The sequence below is a fragment of the Rhinolophus ferrumequinum genome, chromosome 25 (assembly GCF_004115265.2).
Source record: "Rhinolophus ferrumequinum isolate MPI-CBG mRhiFer1 chromosome 25, mRhiFer1_v1.p, whole genome shotgun sequence".
Classification (NCBI taxonomy): domain Eukaryota; kingdom Metazoa; phylum Chordata; class Mammalia; order Chiroptera; family Rhinolophidae; genus Rhinolophus; species Rhinolophus ferrumequinum.
The window spans coordinates 6320504-6347954 of NC_046308.1; the positions used below are offsets into that span (position 1 = coordinate 6320504).

General features: G+C 41.1%; 1 protein-coding gene across 1 annotated transcript; it reads right to left on the bottom strand.

The window, feature by feature from the left end:
* Positions 1-776: 776 nt before the first annotated feature.
* PPP1CC (protein phosphatase 1 catalytic subunit gamma) lies at positions 777-19134 on the bottom strand. Its single transcript, XM_033097786.1, has 8 exons — positions 18886-19134; positions 9871-10002; positions 8604-8834; positions 4753-4857; positions 3482-3705; positions 3138-3272; positions 2071-2131; positions 777-1169 (listed from the first exon to the last, which is right to left on the bottom strand). The coding sequence occupies exons 1-8, from the start codon at positions 18938-18940 to the stop codon at positions 1099-1101; spliced, it is 1014 nt and encodes a 337-aa protein (XP_032953677.1). The 5' UTR covers positions 18941-19134; the 3' UTR covers positions 777-1098.
* Positions 19135-27451: the final 8317 nt, after the last annotated feature.

Here is a 27451-nt window from a genome sequence, read left to right on the forward strand (position 1 = left end):
GCACAAAAACGTATGAAACTGGCTTTTGACACAATTATTGCTCATCATCTTCCTGTAGTCGAAGAGATCTGAAAAAACCATAGAAAAGTAAAATAATGCAGCTCTGAATTTGTCACAGAACGTGGAGCAGAAAGGCGGGAGGTCACGAGATCCAACCTCCCTCGCTGACAGGAGCACGCTGGGGGTCAGACGCTCGCCGACACCCCTGGATGCCCCAGTCAGAGCTTGCTGGTACAGGAGGGAGGCGGCCTAGCACTCCTGCGCGCTTCCCTACACATGCCCATCGATTCAAACAGCTCTGCACTAGCAGGTCCTCTTCAAACTCCCCAAGGGAAACCAGTTTTTGATAGAAGAAAATGCTTTTCAGATGATACATGCTTGATCCAGTTTAGATGTACTCTGAGAAATTAATTAACATGCATCCAACACATTTATGACTATTAACAGGACACAACACTATTCTGTATGAATCAGGGAAGGGAGAGGAGAGCAAAGAACTGTCTGAAAACACTGGTAGTTGAGTCAGAATAAAGTAGTTCCTGAATTTTACCGCCAAGTTCAACCGAATCCAGACACAAAGAACATGAATACAGCTGATGTCACAGCTCACCAAGTCCCACATCTCCCCAAACAGTATGGGAGGATAGTTCAATTTCATCACCCCACTTTAGAAACTTAGTTACATCCAGATTAGAACTCAAAGAATACGAGGATCCACATTATAATCCATCTTTGGAAAAGAGACCATTTGAAGGAAGAAAAATTCAAACTGAAACTGTGTGGTTTCCAGAGCCATTTATTCATTAAAATCTATTCAAAATGCCATCAACAATTCTCCTGTGTGTATTGTGCTGATAAATAGACACTGAGAGGATTTAACAAGTTCATCATTTAATAAGTCGGAATTCACTTTCACCACATGGTATTGTACACGGTCATCTGTTGAAACAGATTTCTTTTTAACATCTTAATTTAAAAAAGTCAGATACTGTGAGTTCTGTATAAACTGGTGGACAGTAAGTTAATTCCTTTGTTTTGACTTATAAGCCTCAATTTCACCGCAGAATACAGAATGTAGGCCAAAGAAAGCATAATCGGTCACTCGTATAGAACAGTATTGTTTCTATAATTTGAAGCTTTCTGAATTGACGGGTTCAGGCCTGGTGCAACTGTAAAAAGATTACTTAATGAATAGACTATATGGCAATTGTACAAAATGTTACTAACTTTAATCATTAATAGCTTAAACTGCATTAGGTTACTAATTGCTATTTAAACTCAAAACCAGTTTTTGAATCCCCAAGAAGGCGGCATCAGTATCTAACCATGCCACCTTGCACTTAGGGGTGTGTCAATACATATTTCAACAGAAACTTTGGCTTTTGGAAAGAGTCACAAACATTTAAAATAATGGCTTTAATCGTCATTTTAAGTATACGGTAGGGGAAAGTGTGCTTTAATTAAATACACATTACACCAGTGATGCTGGCTGGCAAGGTGGAAAGTTACTGCTAATGTTGGTAACTATAAAAACCAGTTTGTACATGACAAGACAATGAGAGCAATAAGCAATCCCTTTGAAACAAAATCTTAAAATGAAAAAAAAATGTTCACAGTGGTTTGTATCAACAGTATGCGTTTTATGACAATAACATGTACAGATTGAGCACCCTAGGGCTCTCTTTACATCCTAAAGAAAACGAGCATTTCCATTATTCGTGGGTTGTACTAAATTAAAAAAAAGGTCAACCGTACATTTCTTAGACAGCATAAACTGTCTTAGGGTGTACAGCTTTAACACCATCATTAAAGTTGTTTGCAAAAGGAATGGAGAATTAAAAAACGAGACATTTTTTTCTCGGGAGTGGAGTCTTTCATTTGCTGTTATAACCAGCAAATGCCATTCATTAAGTCAAAAATGGAAGGGAGGGTCCCACAAACACACTATTTGAGCAAGCTGACCAATACACATTACAGTTTTAAAAATGAAGGTTATATACTATATGTTACAAGTCCCGACTAGGCAGTGTCAAAATGACATCTATTTCTTTGCTTGCTTTGTGATCATACCCCTTGGAGGTGTTACGGGTCTTGTGGCATTCGTCTTCTTTTTCTCTGCAGGCTTTAAAATCTGCAAAGATTTAAAAGATTGCAGTTTAGGAAATAAATTCAACCCCAAATTTTCTTAAAATTCCTTAAATCTCACACAAATCTTTTTGTTCAGAAAGATTTTGACTTTCAAACTGTCCCAATAACTTTGAAAGTCCCAGTATTACCACGAACCAACCTGACAAGTACATTTGGGTAATAAACACTACGGTGAACAGATAAAAGATATTATCTGGACAAATTATTTTGCCTCTGGCAAAAATCACAACTTTCTGAAGTCACACCTTGTAGTATTTAGGCTATCCCTTCTGACATAAGGGGAGAAAGTGGTTTAGGACCCTGTTTCTCAAACCCCTAGAAGATCTTCTCACAATCTCTGGAAACTGCAAATTCTACCTGATAATTGGTACAAAACAAAAGGTTTTAATCCATTTAACTGATGACCGCTGTGTGACTTCAGTGGCTCTATGTACGTCTGTGACTGGGCTAGCGTGCAGTCATACAGGTTTCATTGTAAGTGAATGAGAAAAAGACTGAGATGCAGACTATGTATAAACGATGCTTTTATGCTGAGTGAAGGCCAAATGATGTCACGGTGAATCGAGAGAGGTTCTGTAGAAATTACACTAGAGAAGAGTGGTGGGAGAACGGAGTAATCACAGCACATCTGGCACATAACAGTACTATTTTCACATGCAAGTGATTTAATTTTAGCTAAACATTACACTAACATTGTAGTTTTAGATTTATAGTAAAGGAACCATAAGCATAAAGAGCTAATACATTGGTTTTGACCAATTAAATAATGCAAAAAAAGAGTTAAATTCAACACAGGAATTTTTATAATTTTTTCCTTTGAAACGGGTCCACTCGTTACCGAACTAGGACAAACACTACTTAAGGGACAATAAAATTTTAGTCTACAGTGACATAAATGAACAGTAGGCAGATAGTAGCAATTATTGTTTTTTCTAAATCAGTAAAATCTAGACACAATAAAAGGAAACAATGTTGAAAATGTCCTCTACCTGAAAAGAACACATTAGTGTTTCATCCACACTCATCATGGCACCTGCATTGTCAAACTCTCCACAATAATTGGGTGCAGAAAACAGAGTGACCAACTGCCTCTTTGCAAAAAATTCATATCCATCTTCAACCACCTTAAAGAGAAAATGTTTGCAGCGTAAGAAGGTGCAAATGTGAGGTGAGTAAAACCCCTCTTCAGTTTCCCATTGAGCCTGATGCCCTACAGGTCAACTTCCAGAGACATTTTGTGTAAATAATCAATACCTACCCACCAAAATCAACAAGGAGAATCTGTGTTCACACACATGCTCTTAAGTGTACATGTAAAATTCAAAATCAATACCTGATGGGCTCTACATATAAGATCCAAATCATGCTTATGGAGAAATTTTGCAACCACTTCTGCACCAAATGTGAAGGACACTCCTCTGTCATTTTCACCCCAGCCTAAGACATCTTTATCGGGGTCAGACCACAAAAGATCACAAAGAAGACCTTGATCTGGTACATCAGTTGGTCGCATAATTCGCCGAATCTGCTCCATAGATTGAAGATCTGGTGATAAACCTATTAAATGAAAAAAGAAATGGAAGAAAAGAGGACTTTAAAAGGATGCTGGCACGTGAACCACTCCATTTGTCTACAGAGACTCAATGACTCTAAAACGAAGGCTTGAACTAAGTCTATGGGTATGTTTTCTTCTTTAGCTTTGGTTTAAAAACCCGAATAAGCATTGGAATTTGTTATATGCACTAATGTGTCGGGCACAGTACATTTAAACAGTATCTGAAAGGTTACCTCCACCTACAGGGCCCTGTGAAACTGAAATCCAGTGTCTTAAAAACTAGGCTTCCACTCCCGTGAAGTCTCCCCAGTTGATGAGAATAATGAACCATGTACACGATAGGTTTTATTACTGACTATCTGTAATGATTGGGCGTAGAGGCTGCAGATGCTCAGGTGTGATGCAGTTTTCTAGGAAACCTGTGCTGTCCAAGGACCATCGTATCTATCAGACCAGCTCAGATGTAGCCGACTCTCATCTGAGTTTAAAATCACACGCACAGCTCTACCAAGCCAGCTGACGTACAGGAGGGCAGGAATAATGGTTTTATTAAAATATATTGTGTTGGTTGGCTCTAATTTCTAGCTACAGATGAAAAGAAATCCTCTTTGCAATCACTATTGTAATTACATTATACAAGGCACAACCACTGAGCAAAGCAAAATAACTTTTAAAATCCAAATCAGAAAAACTTCTGAAAGGAGATGATCAAAAACAGACCAAGGGGAAAGTCTATTCACATTTTTAATATTCTAGAGGATCACTGGTTGGTACAGCATCTTAATTGTTCATTTTAAATTTAAAAATACTTCCTGCTCTATTTTCAAAGCTAACTGTTACAGAGCCTAGAATTCCCTGTAACATGAACTGCTTACTTCAGACGTCTATCCAAATGACCCAGGAAATGCCAAAGTGGACCCAGCATATCAATACAGGAGTTATATGACAGCAGTCATCCCAAAGGTAACTCATAGATTTCAAACCAAGTTATCCTTTAGAAGGATCAACAACCCTTTAGCTCCATTTGGAACTAAAACCAGCCCACATACCTCCATGGCAGCAAAATATTTTCTCATCCACGATGGCTGCTATCGGCAAACAGTTAAAGCAGTCTGTGAAAGTTTTCCATAGTTTAATATTATATCTTCTTTTACCTGTGAAAATTTTAGGATGGTTAAAAAGGGATTGGTGTTCTGTAGGTTCATTCTTTCAGGACAATTTCCCCCAAAGCAAGGCTTTATTACCCTTTAAGTAAACAAAAACTATGCTTGTATTAAAAACCCCCCTGGAAGGGGTTTAGGAGAATTAGAGATATATACTTGGAGATGTCTGATCTATAAGCAACAATTTACATTTTCACATGAGAAGTATTTAAAAATTCCATAGAAGTTTAAAGTCAGAATTCCAGATAAAATGGTCAAGGATTACCATTAAACTTCAACCATTATTTGGTAGTATCAACTCTGAAATCTAGTGTTCTGTCCAATCTCAACACACAGGTGGCCCTACTTCTAAAGGCAATTATGAACAACTCTCACACGTGCCACTGCCATCTTCCGTCTGAGGGAGGCTCAGAGAGTTCACACCCATGGCACCCTCAACAACCTACTGGAAGCAGATAATTCCCACACTAAGACTCCAGCAGGAGGCACGAAGACGTAGGGGAGCAGACCGCTCACTGCAGGCGCTCCAGGATCCCTGCTCCTAACACTGCGCAGCTGCTCAGCACGCTCCCCACGGTGGTCTAGGCCGGTCACGCTAGCCTCACCAATCCGTGGATTCTATGCATTTGGGAGCCAGAGTGTGATTCAGACAGAAGCATGCCTTTCAGGCACTGTTTCGACAGGAAAATTATGCCAAGTTAAAAACCTACTTACAAACCTTGGAAGTACAAGTCTCTCTGAACTGGTTGAGGATGACCCTATTGTTGGGGTGCCTTTGTCTTCTGTACCTCCTCCATACGAAGAAAACTGAAGGCCAAAGCACAATCTTTATTCTGACACCAAGAGTTTGTCCTTAGTCTTTTCTCCTTCGTTATCCTGGGGACATCTAAAGGTTTAAAGCTGTACCTTTTTTCTTGGAGTTACAGACTGGCCCAAGCAGCAGGCTTCCTGACCCACACCTTCCCCTCTCCTGCCAATCAAGTCAGATGGGGACTTCAGCTCAGGGTTTGTAATGTAATGCAAATTCAACGAACATTTGACTTCTTTCTCCCTTTATTAAGGACTGTTGTCTTTTCTCCTGCTAGTTTGTTTCTCTATGACTGAGTACTAACTCTTACCCGGTTTTCTATTTCTTTGGAGGCCACTAGTTCCCTCCTTCCTTTGGGGACCTGTGCATAATCACCACCCCCACTTTCCGACAATAATGCAGGAACAGGGCTGAGCTGTCTGAATCCCATTTGTAAAGCAATCTGGTTCTGTCTCCATGTTCTTCTGAAGCCTGTCTCCGAACAACCATCCTGGACCCCTCTGGATTTCTCCTTTGCCAGTACAGACAATCCTTATCCTTCTTGAAGTCCACTTTGCTCCGTGATTCCTTAGTCACGCAACACTCTCCAGCTTCTCTTGCAAATGCCTGTGCTATCTTTGTTGGCTTCGCTATCAAAAATTAGAGGATTCTTCCTCCTGTGGTCTCTAAGTAGCATAATGAAGTCCTGGGTCCCTGCCTTTTCTTCTCTCTCCATTTGCTCCCTGAGGCAATGGAGAGAGAAGGCCACTTCAGACCACTAGGAACTTCTGGCTCCAGAAAGGTTTAGCCTGGACAATCGCCAAGGTCTCTGCAGGCTTCCAAATCCTGGGATTCTGAGCCAGAACCCTGAATGCAGTTTCCTATTACTACAGATCAGACAGCTCTGGTATCAGAAAAGGATAACACACATTCACATTTTATCCAACAACAGATACTTCAGCCTTTCCAAGACTGAAGTCATAAGATTGGGGAAAAAAAAATAATAGTACAGAAAATGCTTGTTATACTTGGGAAATAAGGCTGTTACTTAAAGCAGTGGTTTTTAAATTGTTCCATGCAAACCTATATTTAATAAAACTTCACTATAATAAAATTTACACAAAAATATAATTTTAATGAAATCAACGTTTTTTTAAAAAAAGTCTGCAAACTATCAAACCTATGCCAAGAACACTTTTATGCCCACAAAACTGGATGGCAAATCCTACCTGCCGGATGGGAGAGGGGGCAGCCTGAGTACAAGCTCAGTAGATGAGTCTTGATAGCCAAATGAGAGTCAAAAGCGATACCAACCAATGCTGACCTACATCATTTTCAAAGGTTTCTGCAATTAAATAGAAACTGAAAATGATGTAGCTAGTACCCTCACACTAGGATTATGTCACAGCAAAGAGATCACCTGGATTTGAACTCCTTCAATGAAAACATCAAAGTACTTGCTAACAACTGTGTAAAAGGAACCCTTTCCTAACTTGTTTGAAAAAGCAGCACTGGTAACAAATATCCAAAGAGCACTGTTATAAAACTCCCTGCCTCTCCTTTTACTTCCTAAGGAACAGTAACTGCCTCACTAGGACGTCTCTGGGACAATCACTGTCAGCGTCAAGCACTTTGACAGACTCACTGTCAGCATCCACGTATCTTTCTTGCCACAGACTCAGTTGTCCCAGTAAGTTCAGAACCCAGAGGATTTTTCTCCTTGGTGATCCCTCCCACTTCATCTGGGTCTCAAGGCCAAGGACCAAGCAAACAAATGAGCTAGCTGAACACATCTATGTGAAACTGAAATGGAAAAACACCATATCCTGAGAGATGAGGTCATGACTACAGTCGATTCTTAAATAACACGAGGGTTAGGGGCCCCAACACCCCACACGGTCAAAAATCTGCATATAACTTGAGTTAGTCCTCCACAAACACGGATTAAAAAAAATTTTTAAATCCGGGTATAAGTGGATCTGCGCAGTTCAAACCTGTGTTGTTCAAGCGTCAACTGTATCCTCTAGGGGAGGCTGACAGTGACAGTGATTTACTAAACTTGTTATAATTATAATGGCAAGTGTTAGTAACTCAAATTCCTTAACATTCCTCTCCTCCCAGCCTGAACCCTCTCCTGCAGAAACAATGAGCACAAAAGGAAGGTAGAGGTAAGGATTCAAAACGTTTTTTAACATTTTAAACAGCAACAACAACAAAAAAACCCTCCACCAAAATCAGTTTTTTCAAAACTTTAAGAATCTTGTTTCTGTTAATTATCAATTCAACATGTACTTTCAAATAAACAATCCAAAAAGAGTCATAAAAATGTATAAAATATTATACAAATAATTTTAAAAACAATTTTGCTTTCTTCTTTCAGCACATTTTAGGGTAGTAACTGCCATTTTTTCTGGGAGCAGGTGTGCCAGAAGAAAAAAATTACAATATAGCAAGTTTCAAAAAGTAGTTTTTTGTATATTGCAAGATTCCATTTATATGAAGTCTAGAAGAAAGAAAGTAGATGAGTGCTTGCCTGGGGCTATGGTGATAGTTGCCCAACTCTATTAAATTTACTAAAGATCACCGAATCATATACTTAGAGGAATTTTACAGAGTGAAATTGTATCTCAATAAAGCTGTTAAAAACAAAACTGTGTGGACAGGTTCCCAGAATTACAGTACAGATTAAGTTATCTGTGAATATCCACAACCATCACGCCCTAATCTAATTATCCATTCACAAGAAGTGTCCAGGGAATTATTATACTGCACTAGCTGGGTTATTTTTCAACCCTCCAAAAGAAGAAACAAGTCAATGAAATACAAAACCTGAGAGATTTTAACAGTGGATCTAAACTCTCACAAATCCTAACAAAAGTAGGTGATAGTTCAGATGATGACCAAGTATCTCAATGTAAGTAACTCTTCCTTCGACACAGCAAATACTTACATTCATCATAAAATCCATAAATTCTATTGATGCTGGCACATTCGTGGTTTCCTCTGAGAAGAAAGAAATTCTCGGGGTATTTGATTTTGTACGCCAGTAAGAGGCAGATAGTCTCCAATGACTGCTTGCCCCTGTCCACATAGTCCCCAAGAAACAGGTAGTTGCTTTCGGGTGGGAAACCACCGTACTCAAAAAGTCGAAGCAAATCATAGTACTGCCCATGGATATCACCTAGAAGCAAGCATTTGGTTACACAGTGTCTTCATACTTGTAGTTCATGACAGCTTTGGAAACACAGTCTTTAAACATTCATTGCACAATGGCACTGCCCTCCAATAACGTCAGTTAAATCGGACAGCTAACACTAATTTCCAATCTTCTATCTTATTTATTAGTTCAACTGAGCTTAGCAAAATTTTTATGTGTATGTCCAGAATCTCACACAAAACTCAACTAATTACGATTTTATTTTGTGGAAAGGATTATTAATGCCCGGCAGGCCTTCTTGCCAAGTAACACGGCTTTCCTTTCAGGTCGGCTGATCAGTATCAGATCTGTGACAGCTCAGTCCCTGGGTACTGTGTCAGAACTGTCGCACTTCTAGCGAGCGCTGGCCCCAAAGACGTATGCACGGTACACCCACCAATGCAATCAACTTTCAATTTCTCCCTGCCAAAGATAATGCCAAAGAGCATTTTACTTTAAAAATACACATACACAGGATTTCATACGTAACAGAGCAGCTCCCTTGCTGCAATCTATTGAAAGTCAGCCCTCGACACAGGGTTTGTAAAAAAGGACAAGAGGAAAACAAAACACATACACGTTTTAGCAATGTAGTCATATATGCTTGAGTACAGCATCGCTCAGATCAAGTTTAGTTTTTATACAGGTTATCTGCACCATGTAGATAAAATGGTATCAAGGAAGGTCTATTTTTAGGCATTACCAGTTTTGCTTTAGGCTTAAATGTAATTCCTATATATTCATCTAGTTCACACCTTTTCTTAGCTTTCCATTCTGTTTCATTTCTTTCTCTCTACAACGTTTATATTCCTTTAAGCAAAATGGTTTTTAGAAAATTTGAAGCACATCTAAGTAAACTAAGCCCATTAGAGGTATTTATTCTAAAGCTACAATTATCTTAAGTACTTCCAAGTTATTCATAAATAGTAAATGATTCTGTTGGCTAATTAATACAAGGTCATCTATACATTCTTGACTCCATCACGTAACCAAAGATTCCTGCTGGTGTGCCAAAACTTACCACATATTTTGAGTGGTGCTTCAAGTTCTAGTAGGATAGGCTGACTGAGAAAGATCTCGCGGGACTTTAAGCACAGGCCTCTGATTTCGTTCTCCTGTAGCTGGACATTCTTACCAGGCTTGGATCCTCTCACTGCAGGGGAGAAAAACTCCAATTAGCCAAAAGAAGTCAAAATACAATTTAATGTAAAAATTAAAAATATCTGAAAAAATAAAAACTTTAGGTAATGAGGAAGCAAAAACAGGTTAGTTTTTGGGTGGCTTTATTTACAGGACACTTATAAAGAATATGGCTTTAATATCAAATCAGAATCTTAAAATCGTAGAATTTCAGAGGTTATTCAGTTGCATCTTCTATAGCAAGACTTTAGTTTCCTGAAGGAGACATCCTCTGCACGAATACTGTTAGAAAGGCCTCCCTGTCACTAGCCGCTGAAATTAGCCTCCCAGGGGCACAGCTCCAGCCAGTGAGCGAGAGGCCTCCATTCTGCATCCGAGCCACACAACCTGCTGTGTTCACCTACAGAGCTCTGTTTGCCTCCAGCCTGGTCTTCTCTCTGCAGCCTCAGAAATGAATTAGTATTTGAACAGCAGGAGATTTTAGAGTCTGGTTACTGAGTTGGTTCTAAGAATTCCTTTTGTTTTAAAATGTCAGACTGGAAATGCTCAGACTGCCACCACCTACCCCATTAGGGTTTTTCAGAGGACTGGGGGTATCTCAAGGGCCCCAGATGTATCTATGAAAAAATTTAAGTGTTGTTTTCAGTTCATTGAAACACATCGTAGGCTCATCATACATATTTGGCTGTGCAAGTTCTGGACCTGTATTTTTAAATACAATCATATGTACAGGACAAAGGATGGCAGCGGTGCGCTGTAAGAAAGGTTTCCTAGTAATCTGAACAGATGGAAAGTGAGAAAGAAATCACAGCATAGCATCGGGCATCGTGAAGTCAAAGGTGCGGGATTGGAGCACTGAGTTCTACTCTCTATCAAAGTGAAGCACAAAATCTCCGGCCTTCTAACAGTTTATGATCAGCCAGCAGAAACAGGTAGGAAGTGAAATTTTCTGTTTGGATTCCAGTTGCAACAGATTAAATAGCACTGAATTGTTAAATTTACCTTAATTTTACAGTTAAGAAGTGACCTGCTTGCTGGCAGGGCCTGGTTAAATATGGGGGTTGATTATCCTCAACTTGCAATCAAAGTCTTAATACCTGTACAAAACATTCATGAAAGTAGGCATTCTCTGAATTAGAAATAAAGCAAAACACAGGACCAGACTAAACGTAGAATGTAAATCTGCATCTTTCCACCATTAAACCCAATAAAAAGTGATTTAGTTTTAGCAAAACCACAAAATCCATCAAATGGAATCAATGTTGCTAACTTAAATTTTACTGGTTTTGGAGGGTTAGTTTGTATTCAAATTATAAAATCATTTGGCCTAATAGCTAGGTAAGAGCAATAGGTTTAAGTGGTTTGTATCTAGCTCTGTTCTGTAAGTATCTAAATAACATTACAGAATAAAAATCACAAGTAAAAAACTTGATGTTTGTTGAGAATTTTTTTCCATTAAAAGGGCTGTGTCCAAGTTTGAGAAATACTGTCCTAGGTGAAGCCGTCCTTCAGCCTGAATAGTCACTGAAACCCTGAACTTTCTGACGAAACAAGTTTTGAGTAGAAATGAAACACTGTGTAGAGGGGTATTTTTTTCAGTGAAAAATAATATAAACAAGAAAGGAGGTCAACAGGGAAGGATCAAACTCCTGAAACACACAGAGGAAATGTTCAGAGAAAGTGCTGGGTTTGGAGCCAGGAGCCCACAGCTTCGGGCAAATCACTACTTTAAACCCCAAATATATAACTGAACTAAAATGACTAGCCAGTCTCTGATCAAACGGGAAGCAATTAAAGGGAAAGCATAGTAATGAAAACCTTTGAGAGAAGATAGGAAACAGACATAATACAACAGCAACTGAGCAACAAAAAAATGATTTTTCAACAGTAAGTTTTTTCTCTCTAAATACACACATAATAGAGAACTCAAGAAACACTCTCGGTGGAAAAACAGTGCGATCCCTGATTTACTGGCCAGAAAACCCCAATAGTTAGTGATTTTATCACAAGTCAGCCAGAAACTGCCTGTCTAGCAGGAAATTGTATTTTTGGCTGGAGGGGACTCCTAAGAAGCTTCTGGTTTCAACCTGAATCGTTTTCAGCACAGCCTCACATTTGTGAATGAACAGTCTACTCTAAGTCTTTCAGGAGAAAGAATATGCAGTAATTGATTTACATCTATATAGAACTCAGGCTATATTTTTTATAGAATGCTATCATATTAAACCAATGTCATCATATTAAATCAATGTTGCTAATATGAATTTTACTGGTTTGGGAGGCTTCCCGCTACCACCTTTAGACACAGTCTATGGTAGTGTTGCTTCTCTTATTCTGTTTGTCCTCTGAGTAGGAGTGTACAGACTAGTAAAAAGAAATACTACTAACAATTGAAAATTATTCCTAACGTTGAGTTTTCCCAGAACAAACCAGGGTTATTTTATATTTGAAGAACAGTGCTCATTAAAACACACGGTCCCGAAGCTTTTTAAATTTCCTACAATTAGCTCAAGGAATAAAATTATAAAAACAGAAACTGCCAAAACCACCTTCTCTACCAATTGGCAAATACCCGCTGTTCCTTCAAGACTGCGTAGACATGGGGGGGGGCGGGGGGGGGCCGGCCTGGTCTCTCCCCTCTTGAACCTGCTCTATGCCGTCTGAAATGTTCCCCAGCCAGGCACTTTGCATTATAATTGCAGGGTCGCTTCCACCTATGCATCTGGACCCCTTGGTAGAATGCAAACCCCAAGAACACACAACTCGCTCTGCTGTGTGTGTGTGTGTGTGTGTGTGTGTGTACACTCACTGCCAGTAGTACATGGCAGGCGCTCAAAATCTGTTGTGTGAAGGAAATCTGGATAAATCTGTATAAGTACTGTTGACTTGTGGCATTAGAATTAAACATGCATTCCAGACTACATATTTTAAAAAAAATACATTTTCCAGACTATATACTTTGGATCAATCAAAAAAACTTTCTGTGCTTTAAAATTACAAAGCAACAGTGTCATTTTTCTATCAGGCTTTACTAGAGTATGTTCCCAGTGGTGAACATTTAGGATACTCTTAAATTTCAAGTTGAAGATATGTCTTAACAGAAGATAAAGATTTCAAAATAGGTTTGGCAGTCCAAGTAAACACTAGTTATTTCTTAAAAATGGCCACAGCCAATAACATAAACATCTACTTGACTCCTTTCAATACCCATCACAGACGTATTTAGGAGCGTAGCTAACATTTACCGCGCACTCCTCACGTGTTGGACGCTGCGCTAAGGAGCTTTGCGGCCGGTGAATCCTCAACAACCCTATGAGGTTAGGCACTGTCACCTCCACTTCACAGGCTGGAAGAGGTTCAGTGACTTGGCCCAAGGTCACACAGCTGGTAAGGAAGACTTCAGGCCCAGACTGACTCTGGGTCCAGTGGTGCTTCTACCACACCACCCTCCCAAGTAAGAATCCGTTCTTCATCCAACTTCCAAACCAAAGGAGTTTTTATGAGGACAAACTACTGAAACCCCAATACACAGTTATTGCTCCCTAAGAAAAATGTAATATAGGATATAAAATCATAATACATCCTTACAAATGGGAGGCATTAAATAAGCACTAAATCATGCAATCATGTTAAGACTTGCTGACCGTGCTTCAAACATTCAACAGAACAGTCGCCGGGCACCTCCTCTGTGCCTGGTGCTGTGCTGGACGCCAGGGGCACTCTGGCAACAGGCTAGACAAGAAGTGTGTCCTTTTTCTTGAGAAGCTTCCATTCCAGTGGAGGACACAGAAAATAAGACAAAATGGGTAATGGGAGATTATTATAAATGTTGTAACTAGAACTCTTCCTCCAGAAAGATTATAAAACTAAAAGTTCACCTTAAGGACAACATCTTCAGTATCATTACAAAGACAAAGGCTTCAATACCTATTTTATCGCTGCTATAATAGCGACAAAGAAAAATACCAACAAAGAAAAATACCAAAAATACCAGTACAGCTCTGCTCAATAAACGTCTCCCAGATGTTCTGTGCACATAGGAGAAAGCTTCACAATTAGGAGACCCGAGGTGGGAAATTCAAGGGTTTTCACCTCAGGATACCTTCCTAAGCAGCAGTTCAAATAGCACATCTCAAATTATCTCAACAATTGTCAATGGAATCCAAAATATTCCAATGAATAAAAATTCCAGTCTCAGATGGAATGTCCCTCATAAATCCAGGTGTAGGCACTGACTGCATGGAAATAAAATCAGTAGGCATTGTGAACGTATGTAGGCTCGAGATCAGTACACTAAAATATTCTCACTTTAGACCTCTCACATATGACCTCTGAGTAAGAGTTAGAAAGGTTGATTCAAAACAATGCATCATGGCTGTTATCAGCCAAGGCTGCTCTGTACCAACTTATCCATTTATCTGGCAAATCACTGAGTACATGATAAAAAAATCTTATTGAAAACAAACTGATAAAGCCTTGAAATGATAAAGAATGGTATTGGTGATTATCTGCAACGTCAGCTTTCTCTAACAAGCAACATTAACTTTTCTGACAGCCTGGCAACAAGCAACAATGAAAAAACTATGAAAGGAAATTTAAGACTACTTTGGGATTATTTATGAGGAATGAAAAAGTATTCTTGTCCCCAATTAAAGGCCTCTTAACTGGATATAGCTGCAAAACACTGTCCACTGTTCTCAATAAAGTTATCTTGAGTAATCTACACCTAGAATGAAGCCAATTTATTGAAAAATGTTTAACTTTCCACAGTCTGACCATTCTGATAAAAATACCACTGATCAAACGTGACATCTGACCCTACATTTTATAAGTGGTTTTCTTTTTCATAAGCCTTATTATCAGTGACACCCAATCCCCTCTAGATTAGGGATACCAGCAAACCCTAGAGTAGTGGAGAAATTGGAGATTTCAGGTAAATCATCCAGACCCCTAAGGGAATCATCAGACCCTAAGGGGCCTGATCCTAAAACAAAAAATTTTGTCCCAGAATTCTATAACCCCCAAAGAGACGTTCCTTATTCCTCTTGAACAAGACTTTCCTCATTACAAAGCAAGTCACATCAGAACATTATCTCCTTCACATTTCAGTCTTTAGGTCTATTTAATAGCCTCAGTTGTAAATTAAGTGAAATGATCAAGTCCGTGTAGTATCAATCCTTTCCCTGCTTCAAGATTAGTAATCCTCACATATTCAAATGGACTGACTGGCACTGGCACAGGCTTTTGTAAAACAAGTCACAGGTCATTATAGGACTGCAGTTTCAAAGACATAAAACAATCTCACCAACCTCTACTGCAGGATGAGCTACAAATTCGAGGCCAGCCCGGCCTCCATTTCTCCAGCTAGGAGGAAAGCCTGGCCTCCCGCCTCCTGCTGACCGGCAGGCGGGCTTAAGGCTTTCCATTCTGTGCTTGAGGAGCGGTGCAAGCACAGACTGTGTCTCCAATGGAGCTTTCCTGTCTTACCTCACAGGACAGGATTCGGCATACAACTAACAACGTGGCTCACAGCAGACTTGTTAAGTCAGGGAATCAGTCAAACACAACTTTAGTATCACTGTCTGTATTAACAAAACGCCCTATAACTGATCCCAAGCGGCTAATTGCTGAACTTATCTGACAGGTAAAGAAAAAAATAACTGTAGGGCTCATTGGGAAAGACTACTTTTGTTTTCCTTGGTCAGCATTTTAAGAACTCTTTTTGCCATTATGTTTGTCCTTTATCTTCAGGACCAGGGACTGCTGCTTTCTTTTAAATTAGAATGTAAACAAATTTCTTATTACACCAAAAAGCTAAATACATGGGTTATTTAAACAGTTTCAGACTATCTGAACACTCACCATCTTCAGATGAACTCTTACACACCAGAGAATTAAATTAGTAATCGCTTTCCAAGGGCCAGGGCATAGGTCATATTCAAATGAATAAAGCAAGCCAAGCAATTATGCAGAGCCTGGCAGTCTTGCGGTTTAACAAGAACCATCTTCAAAGTAAAGATGCCTCTTGCAAACCAGAATGTTCAAGTTACAAACTACCAGCCATGCAAGAAAAGTGTTAGCTCCCTGAACCAGGCTGCTTACAAAGTAAAACCAAATCTCTTTTCTCCAACACTGTAGGGATATGAGACCAAATCAGCAGCTAGCTTATTTTCTCTCTTAAATCCAAGTTTTACCATGCAGTTATTTAAACAATCAAACATTCGTTATAAAAAGAGAAATAACCTTATAAAGTTTTATCATCAACGAGGCAAAACTTGGATAAGAGCTTCTAAGGTGGGTTGCACAAGTGATACTTAGCTTAAGGAAAAACTACTGAAAGTGCAAAAAAAAAAGAACTGCAAAGCCGGTGACTAAGATCTAAATCAACATGTTGTTTTTCTTAAAGACTTCACTTTTGAGTTGCCTTTTCAGTACTATCAACGAGCTACTTTTCAACTAGCTTAAAAGATGAGGCAATTCTGAACATGTAAAAATTCTAACAAGGTCCCCCAAAATCACACTGCCTCCATTTTCAGATATATTTAAATCTTAATTAAAATTTTTGGGGAACAGGGTTTTTGGAAAATTACAAAAATCACAAAATGTATTATAAACATCTTCTAACTTGAATCTATACATACCGTGTTTCCCCAAAAACAAGACCCAGCCGGACAATCAGCTCTAATGCGTCGTTTGGAGCAAAAATTAATATAAGACGCCAGTATATTATATCTTATCATATTATGACCTGATAAGACCAGGTCTTATATTAATTTTTGTTTCAAAAGACGCATTAGAGCTGACTGTCTGGCTAGGTCGTATTTTCGGGAAAACACAGTATACATGTGTGTATATGTATATTCAATAGATCATCACCATTTCTCTGCCAACTTAACATCGATGAGAAATAAAAAAAGGAATATAAGTATACTGTGCAGCTGGCCTTTTCCCAAGGCACTAAAACATACTACTCTATATTAATTTTAACAAAAAAAATTTTTAAATCTGGTTTTTAAGTACAATATAACAACAGAGAGAAACTATTAAGAAACAATGACTGATTTCATTTTAAATGATCCAAGTTTACCAAGGCAAATTTCTTAGCACAATTTAAAAAATAAGACTAAAATTTACAAAATCTGTTATGTGAATAGAATTATGGGCAAACCAAAACTTAAGTTAACGAGACTTAACTGATCTTAAATTTTGTTTCTAATCCATAGATTTCACATTTTCCTGTTTCCTCAGTGAAATAAAGCCCCCCCCCCCCAATCTAGCCATACATCCCTGCAGAGAAGTGCAGAACTTCAAAATTTTAAATGAAAATTTTAATAAAAAGTTCCTTTCTTATTGCAAACTGGTTCAATTGTTTCTGGACCACTGCTGCATCATATAAATCAAAGAACGGCATTAACTAGTATGAAAAGCATGGTTCTTATAATAAATGCAGGTACTGAATGAATGATAAGGTCTTCACCCACAAATGGGAATGGCATTTCAAGAGCTTTTCAGGGGTCCATTCAGTAGGTTTTTTCCTTTTCTTTTAATAACATATAAAAGGAAAATACCCCGCACAGATTAAGAAAACATATTTTCAGGAATTTCATTTTAATGACTTAATTCAAAAGATCTGAAAATTCTAACTCCATGTTCATCATGCTGTTAACTCCATCTCACAGTATTTATAGTCCAACAATATTCTAGGAGGATAATGTAAAGGCATTAAAGAAGTTAAAACTCAGCCAAATCTACATTATCCCGTGCCCAAATAAAGGGATTTGAAATCTCCCAAAGTAGACGGGCTCTGGGAACCGGAGGCGGAGGAGGGAGTTCACTCCAGCGTCCCTCTTTAAGATCCTAACTTCTTCCGTCTCCCACATCAATACGAATCAATTGCAATGCATCTCACGAGTCTTAGGTCAGCCAAAGCCAAAGCTTTATTTTAACCTTCGCTTAACCACTGGACACCTCCTTCCTTCACACATAGCGTCCTAGCTCCCTGGATTTGAAATCTGTCACTAATTGTGTAACCTTGGTCAAGTGACTTCACTTCTGTGTCTTAGTTTCTTCTGAAAAACCGGAAAAAACAATAGGACCTACCTCGCAGAAACTGGTGGCAGAATAAATGAATCTGTGTAAAGTGCTCAAAAACAAAAAAAATCCAGACACATAGTAAGCGCTGGCTATCATGATTGTAATTTATTAGACGAACGCAAAGCGCTTTACAGAGCCTGGCACATAGGAAAGATCATAACGAAACTGTCATCATCCTTGGTTTCACGTTCAGAAAAGAGCGCGGAGACCTCAAGATAAAAGACGACTTGAAAAGAGTATTTGGGAGCGCAGGAGAAGATGGGTTCCAACATTCCCTTGAGAGGTGAAGGCTGGTCACTAAGTAACAAGAAATGAGCCCCCAGACCCTAGCTCCAGGGAAAATAAAAATGAGCAAGACAGGATAGAAGCCCTTCAACCCGGTGGAACCCACATCCCATCAAATCGCTTTATCGGAGAGGACGAGTACCAGAAATTACGGAACACGCCGTCCTGCAGGTTGGACTGGGGTCCCTAACCTTCTCTCCTCCAAAGATTGGTCCGGTTTATGGGGTGCAAGGGGGTACGACCGGAAACGTGGGGGTGGGGAGCAGAGTTTTCAAATTTCCACGACCAGGAAGAAGGCTGCACTCGAGTGCAATGAATGAGTGGAGCCGGGAGAGTCCGCGGGTTGGGCCAAGTGCGGACCCAGGCCGGCCTTCCTCCGGCAGAAGCCCCCAGCCCGCGGGCCAACTCGCGGGCTCATTCCCCTCCGCTGTGCAAGCCCAACCGGCCTCCCAACTCCCCCCACCGCGAGCCCTCGAGGCCACCCACCTCCCCTCAGCCCACCCGCCGCCCCCTTCACCTTCCAGCAGCCGTTGGATGATGCTGTCGATGTTGAGTTTATCTATATCCGCCATCGCCTTCCCACCGCCGACCTTCCCGCAGCGGCGCCGCCGGCGGCTCGCGCCCGGGACTCACACCTCCTTTCCCACGCCACGAGCACAGCGGCAGTGGTGGCGGCGGTGGCAGCAGCCGCTGCGGGTCCCCCCCCAACCGCCCCGCTCCCTGCTTCCTCCTTCTCTCCCCACTGGAACCACGAGAAGAACAAAATGGCCGCCGACTCCTTAGGCAGCCTCGGGCGGCGCACGGATGCGCGCGGGGGAGTGCAGCGGCCCGGCCGGGACTTCTTTATGGGCCATAGGGCGCACGGGAGGGGGCGGGGACAGGGCGCGAGAAGGGGGCGGGGCCAGAGCGCGGGAATGGGGGAGGAGACGGTTTAGCGTAACTGCGACCGCGCGTGGGATCCTTCCGCCAAACGGGCCGAGCAAATAGGCCCCCTGGCGGGAGCGTGAATTGCAAAGTTACACGCGGTAGTTGAGGATGGGGGAAAAGATGTTGTGCGCCCTAGAACTAAGGCCTCCGCGGGATGCTGTTCACTGGGGCCAGATGTTTGCTGACCTGCTATGTGGAAGCCCAGCGAAGGAATTCGGGGGTCCTGGAATTCACTCCTTAAGATAAACCTAGGCTGGAGGTGGAGAGGGAGAATAATAGAAGTAGATTGACTTATTTTGGATTCAAATTTGCTGAGACTTGGCGGGAAAGAGAAAGATTTATTTGGTGACTAATAATAATAAAAAAGAATCTTCTCCCAGATAAATCAAAATGTTAACAGTTATTCATTCTGAGGGGTGGGAATATGGGTATTTGTATATATGTTTTGTGTGCGCTCCATAACTTTTACATTTGGCGAAAAAAATTTTTTAATCTACCCTCAATTTTTTTCATCGTCCTTATGTTTGGGTTATCTTTCTTGAACTCGGTAAATTATATAATCATGTGAAAGGTTACCCTGATTCTAGCCAGAACGAAGGAGAACGAGCGTTTGTAGCAATTAAGGGGAGAATTTGCAGATATCGCGCGTTGGAGTTGGAGGCCGGTATAGAAGAGCGAGTTTGCAGGGGCAGGAATTGTTGGCAGGTCCTGGGTTCTGCAGACACGCGAGGAAACTTTGGCCCATTTTCCTCGGCCTCCCAGCCTCCCCAAGTCCATCTCTCCACAGGAAGCCCCCAAACACCTCCGGGCTTTGCGGGTCTCCTTTATCTGGGTTTGGATGTACAGCCCACACTCAGAAAACACATCTGCTCTCTTGGATCTTGACCTTTTAATTTCTGTTTTTTCCTGCAGCGATTTACAGTTTGCAAAGCCCTTCCCCTCCCCTGAGAAATTCCTTTTGTTTTTCAAGGCACGCAGGGTGCACGAATTCCCATCCCCAAGTGCCATGGAGGTGATTGCACCATCCGGGCATCCATCCTCAGATTAGACGTGTGTGTGTGTGTGTGTGTGTGTGTGTGTGTGTGTGTGTGGCGGGTGGGGGTGGTAAGCACAGCAGGGCGCCAGTCCTTGCACGTGGACCGGCTCCTGTCTCCAGAGCGCTGAGGTTCAGAGCACCCCCTGCTCTGCTCAGCGACTTGTTTCATTACCCAGTCACCAACTGCACTCTCCAGAGCTGTGGCTCTGTTCACTAGAAAACACACACAAGTGTTGTTTGTCAGCCCAGGGCACAGAGCCCTGTTGGTGACATTCGGAGTGGATGCCCAGCGCTGTTGTGAATAGCTGGCTGTGGAGGGCAGGGTGGCTCTCCCTGGACGAGTTGAGACTCTGGGCTCCTCCAGAACAGGGCCATCCTGGCAATGACAATTAGAGCAGGAATATGAAAGCGATTCATTCAGCAGACATATTTATGGAGCACCTACTCTGTGCCAGGCATTGTTCTAGGAATGGAAGCAGGAGTGAACAAGACAGACCAGGCCCTTCTCTTATGGAGAGTCATCTAGTGAGCCAGACAGACAATAAACAAAGATGCAAATAAAAATATCAGCTTCTAATAAGTGCAATGGAGAAAGAAAACAAACACTGTACTCATCTTCTTAGTATGTGCCCAAAACTATCTCACTGAATCCCCAAGGCAATCCTAGAAATTATGTGCTATTCCTACCACACCCATGTTACAGGTGAAAAAAAATGAGACAGAGAGGCTAGGTTGTTTGCCAAAGGTCACACAGGTAGTAAGTTACAGAGCCAGGGCTGGAACTCAGGACAGCCAGAAACTAAAGCCCTTATATTCAATAAATCCCCACTGAATCCCCAGCACCCAGCACAACCCTGGCACACACTAGGCACATAACAAATGTGGAACCCAATGGACTGATCTAAGTGTGTCTCCACCCACAGTGAGAGTGCCATAATTTTCCATATACAAAATAGCAGGTGTGTTAACATCTGCTGACGTCGGGGCTGGAGAAGGACTTCAGACTGGACTGGGACATGGGGAGGGCCTCTTTGTCCACACGCCATTCTTTGCTGGGCTACTCCCCTCCAGAGTCCAGTTTTGCTGGCATGCGTGTAAAAGAAGTAGCTGGCTCTGAGCCTGAGACTGGCATAAGCTCACAGAGTAGGCCTGAACAGCTCCCAGAACACAGCCAACAGCTCTGGGACGAAAAACCTTATCCCCTACTGGCCTTTTTCTGACCTCCCCAAGGACCAGCCGACAAGCATTTGCCAGAAAAGCTACTGTCTAAATAGATGGTGTGTCCCTTCCCCTCTCTAGTTTGTCTATTTGTAAAATGAGGAGAGTAGATAAAAATGTACTTTTCGAACTGTCTTCCTTGGATCCACAGAGCTTTTTAGGGGCTTGTTGAAGATGATGGGGAGCTAATAGGGTTCTGGTCCCCAACTCCTGGAGTCAACCAACGTAAGAACCATAGCACACAGTAAGCACTCTATCAAAATTAACTATTATTACTATTATCTGCTTTAGACATTGAGCTTTCACAAAAGATTTGAAGCGGGGGGGTGTAGCTAAAGTATTTGAACCAATAGTATTTCTAAGGATACTGTAAGCTTTGAGGACCCTGTGCCTAAATGGGCCAAGCTGGTAACATGAAAGAATTAAACCACAGGTGGGTAGGAACTGTGTGTGATGAATTGGAGAGCCATCTAAGGTGTGGCCACTTCCCAACTCTGCTCCATTGGAGCCTTGTGGGATACGGTGTGGCCAGATCCTCTGAGTTTTCAAGAGAACTTGAATTTGGGGCATATGGATTTTTATGTGAAATGTTCCAATTTTTAAGTTGGTCATGAATTCCAATTCGTTTAAAACACTGTGTGAGGCTGACAAAATACATCTGTGGGCTACTTTTGGCCCTAGGCCAACAATTTGTAACTCTATTCTAGAATTTTGGGGGTGAACTCTTCCCCTTCCAATTTAATGAGCGTTATTATTGTTAAATGATTCAAAGAAATGTTGTTGATGAGGTTTGCCAGAAAATCTGGACCTACTTGGATATTGTGAAGGTTTTGTATAAAGTAGGAAACCGTAGGAAAAAATACGGGTGAAAGCCCTTCGACAGAGTCCCCAGCTTTATTTCAATGTCCTGTGGTATTACCAGCAGACACTGGTATTGTTTTTTTGCAAATGTTTCTTGAGGCCTTCCTCTGTGTGAGAAGCTGGGGACATAGCAGTGAACAAATCAGCATAGTTCTCATAGAACTCCCAGTCTAGTGGAGGAGACAGACAGGAACAGAGAAACAGTCAAAGAAGGTAATTCCAGAAAATCATGAGTTTTGTGAGAGAATTAGAAGGGATCATGTCACCACATAGTAGAGAAACTCTGAGGATTTGACATTTGAGTCAAAATCAGAAGATTGAGAAAGAGAATCATGGAAGAGTAGTCCCCCATCAAGGAAACAGCAAGTGCAAAGGACCTGAGGTAGGAACAATATTCCAGCACTGGGGGAATGGAGAAAAGGCTAGAGTGGCTGGAGTATAGTGTGAGGGGGAGGGTGTTAGGAGAGAAGGATGAAGTAGGCGAAGGCCAGATCACTCCGGGCCCTGTAGGCCCCAGGAAGACAGATTTTATTCTAAGCCTAATGGAAAACAACTAGAGGGTGTTAGGCAGAGGAGTGACGTGATCTGATTTGGTTTTTAAATAAGCTTATTTTTTGAAACAATTTTAGGTTTACTGAGAAGTTGCAAAGATAATACAAAGAGTTTCCATATACCATTCACTCAGTTTCCCCTTAATGTTAATGTCTTACATAAGCGTGGCATTGCTCTTAATTTTTCAAAAGACCTAAATCATAAAGAAATGTTGGATCGTATAACATCATATAACCTCATTAGCCAGAGAGCATCTTCTCCTAAAGAAGATCTGATTTCATTTTTAAAAGATCCCTTTGGTGTCTGTAAGGAGAATGGACTATAGGTCGGCAGGAGTGGGAACTGTGAGATCAGGGAGAGGGGCTGACGAAAAACGTAACATCCATGCTCTGAGCCTCAGTTTCCTCATCTGCAAAATGGGGATATCACTCATCTCAAAAGGTTGTGAGAATGAACTTCCCAATGTACTTGGAGAGATAATAGTAATAATGAGAACAATGATGGTGACAATAGCTAGCATTTATTGAGTGCTTACTGTGTGCCAGTCTTTGTGCTCATGGCCATTCCTCATGATCAGAGAGAGTAGATTCTTTGGGATGTGTCCAGAAGCCTTCTCCGAGGAGCGGGGTTTAGATGGGCCTTTCCAAATTTCTTGAACTATCCCTGGCCCTCATGGAGTCCATGTTGATGTTGGGTGTGTCTCTCTGAGAAGGCCCTAAATATACTTCCATCTGGACTTACCCAACAGAGAAATAAGGATGATTACCGCCTTGCTAAATGTTCCGTAGCTTCACAAAATGACTCACTCCGCGGTCGGGAAAGCAGCAAGCTGTCCTGGTGTCTGGAGGGTGGATTGCACTGCCATTTGGAACTAAGTCTGGCAAAGGGAGGTTCACTTTAGAGCAGGGTCTCTCAAGCGGGGTACTAATGACATTTTGGGCCAGATCTTTCTCTGTTGTGGGGGGCTGTCCCGAGTATTATAGGGTGGTTAGCAGCATCTCTGACCTCCCCCCACTAGAAGCCAGAAGCACACCCCCTTTTCCTCAATCATGACATTCAAAAATGTCTCCAGGCACCACCACATGGTCCCGGGGGGTTAGAATCACCCTCCCCACCCCTGGTTGAGCACCACTGCTTTGGAGCATTTGGGGCCTTCAGCAAAATGGCTTTGACATTGTTTTGTTCCCTGTTAACCCTATGTGTTAAGTGCTTTGCCAGAGTAGCTTCTTTGACTACTAATACTAATAGCCAGTATTTATTCAGAATTTACTATATGCCACGCATTGACATAACTCTTGCTTTATATATATATCTTCCGGCTTTATTTCCACTTAATACATAAGGTAAGTCATTATTCCCATTTTATAGATGGAGAAACCAAGGTTCAGTGAGGTTAGGTGATTTGCCCAAAGTCACACAGCTGAAAAATGACTGAGCCCGATTTGAAACCAGATTAGTCCGACTCCAGAGACCATGTTCTCTAAGCACTCTGCCTTGCTGAGCCTCTGAAGGCAGGGGTGTTAGAAAATCATGCGGGGGGAAAATATTTTATAAACAATAAAGACCCATTCTAGTATCAAGTAGGAGAAGAAGCATGGAGAGAACGTGTTCTGGATTCACTGACTGGAAAAGCCAAATTGTAGTGCAGAATCCCCATGACTCACTGTGTGGCTTTAGGCAAGTCACTAGCTTGACGCAGTAGGTGAGACACGCTCAATAAGCCCCAGGCCACCTTCCTCCACGTGGACCAGGTGGTGCTTTGAGCAATAATGGTGCCTCCCAGCCAGGCTCGGTGCTGGGAGCTTTGCCTGTGTGTTCTTGTTGAATTTCATCCTCAATAATTCCAGGAGGCACAAGCCTTCCCCCCCTTTTAAAATGGAGATGAAGTTCACATAACATAAAACTAACCATTTTAAAGTGTACAATTCAGTGGCTTTCAGTACTTTCACAGTGTTGTGTATACATCACTCCGTCTAGTTCCAAAACATGCTCATCACCCCTAAGAGAAACTCCACACCTATTAACAGTCACTCCTCATTCCTCATTCCTCCCAGCTACGGGCCACCACAGAAGAAACAAAACTCTGTAGTAGTGAGACTCTCTTTGAACCCCTTCACCAGTCTACTCATTTCCCTCCCCTCCCCAGACGTAGCTCATTTAAGATTGTTGGGTAGGTGATTGTGTAACCACTTTACAACGTATAAACCAACAAACAATCAACAAGGAAGAAAAACAACCTTAACCCCGGGGCAAACGGAATGCATTCTTATAAAGCCAGATTTATTCAATTTAAAAGACTGTCTTTGATTCTGAGAGTAGGGCTTTCTGATTTTATTTGTATTAAAATGTCCTTCTTAACATGAAATGATGGTGATAGTGACAGATAGCTATTTTTTTTTAATGTTTCATTTGGCAAAAGAAAAAAATCCAATCACGGGTGGATGGAAAAATAACTTGAAGCATGTTTGTGCAGTGATGGAAATAAATGAAACCAAGTCACATGTATTAATATAGATACCTCTGGAAGCTAATGTCAAGTGAACAAAAGCCAGCGGGGGGAAGGATTAGGACTGTATGATAGATACTATTTACAGAAAAGCTTAAAATGACAAAACAATATATATTTAGGGAAGTTTTTTCCAAACTTTTGGGGGACCACAATGTGCTATAAGAAATATACCTACCTTATGTCCTAACCCAGTACACATATACACAGATGTAAAATTTGAACAAAAGTTTCACAATACTTATACCTTATTACACTCTGGTAGTGATACAATTTAATTATTTTTTTTATCCTACCTAACCTAATATTTATATATCCTATCTTGTCCTTATTTTTTAAATGCTGATTGTGAGCCTTTAAATTGATTTTAATACACACTAAAGGTTGCAACCAGCAGTTTGAAAAAGACTGCTTTAGGAATATATACCATGTAGTAAAAGTATAACAAATGAGACAGAAACATCGCATTCACATGTTTCCATGTAGTAAAACTATAAAGACACATTTAGGAAAGGAGAAAGAAAGAGATTGGTGAGGGGTATACAGGGGGTTTGATTTTCTTTCTAATGTTTTGTTTTCTAAATTGAAAAATGGTTCTGCGGGCATTTTGTTACACTTATTGCTGTTTTTAAAATCAGCTTTATTGACATACAACTCACATGCAAAAAAATGTGCCTGTTTTAAGTGTACAGTTCAATGAATTTTAACCAATGACTACACCTATGTAACCATCACCTCAGTAAGATATAGAACATTTTCATCACTCCCAAAATTTCTTTCATGTCCCTTTTCCATTACCCCAAAAAGTTCCCCAATGACCTTTTGTAGTCAATCTTCCCTTCCCCCCCAAACTCCAATCCCAGGCAATGACTGATTTGCTTCCTACCATTACAGATTAGTCTCTTCTGGAGTTTGAGATAAATGAAATCATAGAGAGGGGGCTGTCTTTGTGTCCGGCTTCTTTCACTCAGCATAACGTTTTTAAGATTTATACATGTTGTGTGTGTCAGTAGTCCATTCCTTTTCTCTTTTAATTTTTATTTTTCAATTACAGTTGACACTCAATATTCTATTAGTTTCAAGGGGACAGCATAGTGGTTAGACATTTATATGATTTATGAAGTGATCCCCAGGATAAGTCTAGGACCCACCTGGCACCATACGTAGTTATTACAATGTTACTGACTATATTCTCTGTGCTGTACTTTACATCCCTGTGACTATATTGTAACTACCAATTTGTACTTCTTAATCCCTTCACCCATCTTCCCGACCCCTCCTTCCATCTGGCAACCATCAGTTTGTTCTCTGTATCTATGAGTCTGTGTCTGTTTTGTTTGTTTATTTTGTTCTTCAGATTCCACATATAAGTGAGATCATATGGTATTTGTCTTTCTCTGTCTGAGTAGCCCATTCCTTTTTATTTAGTAGTGTCCATAGTATAGATAGATAAGAACATGTTTACCCAATTCACCTGTTGGGAGGCATTTGGGTTGTCCAGTTTGGGGACTATCTATCATTTTGTATGTCTGAGATGGTTTATTAAACCTAAATATCCAGTCTGAGATAGTTTCAAACAGATAAAAAGAGAAGCAAAACACAAAAAAGAACGAATAATACGTACACTATGAGACATCCCCTTGTCCCTCCCCCCACATTATTCTGGTAAGTTTTCTGGTTTCAGACCCCCAAGTCAATGCTTCCTCATCAGTACGCTGGAAAACCACTGAACGCTGCCCATAGCGGGAGTTGATAATTGGTCGCTGGGCAAAGAAACTCGTGGTCCCCAGAGGCCATCTTGGTTTCTGCACTGACCAGGCCTTTTCTTGTAGGAAATATCGAGGGGCTATTGGCTCAGTTTAGAAAGTGTGTGGATCCCGGATTTGTGTGGCCTGGAATGCCCAGCCCTCTGGCTCCCTTGCTGCAGAGCCGCACTGATAGTTTCTGGAAGAAGTGTTTCCCACCAGTTGTGGTAAAGCATCT

Bases quoted from the DNA above. Each gene is read 5' to 3' on its own strand.
- PPP1CC (XM_033097786.1), bottom strand. From the start codon at position 18,940: ATGGCGGATATAGATAAACTCAACATCGACAGCATCATCCAACGGCTG. The intron at 4,858-8,603 runs GTAAGTATTTGC...AAATTTTCACAG, and splicing joins TTATGGATTTTATGATGAAT to GTAAAAGAAGATATAATATT. The intron at 2,132-3,137 runs GTAGAGGACATT...AAATCTTTGCAG, and splicing joins CACTAATGTGTTCTTTTCAG to ATTTTAAAGCCTGCAGAGAA.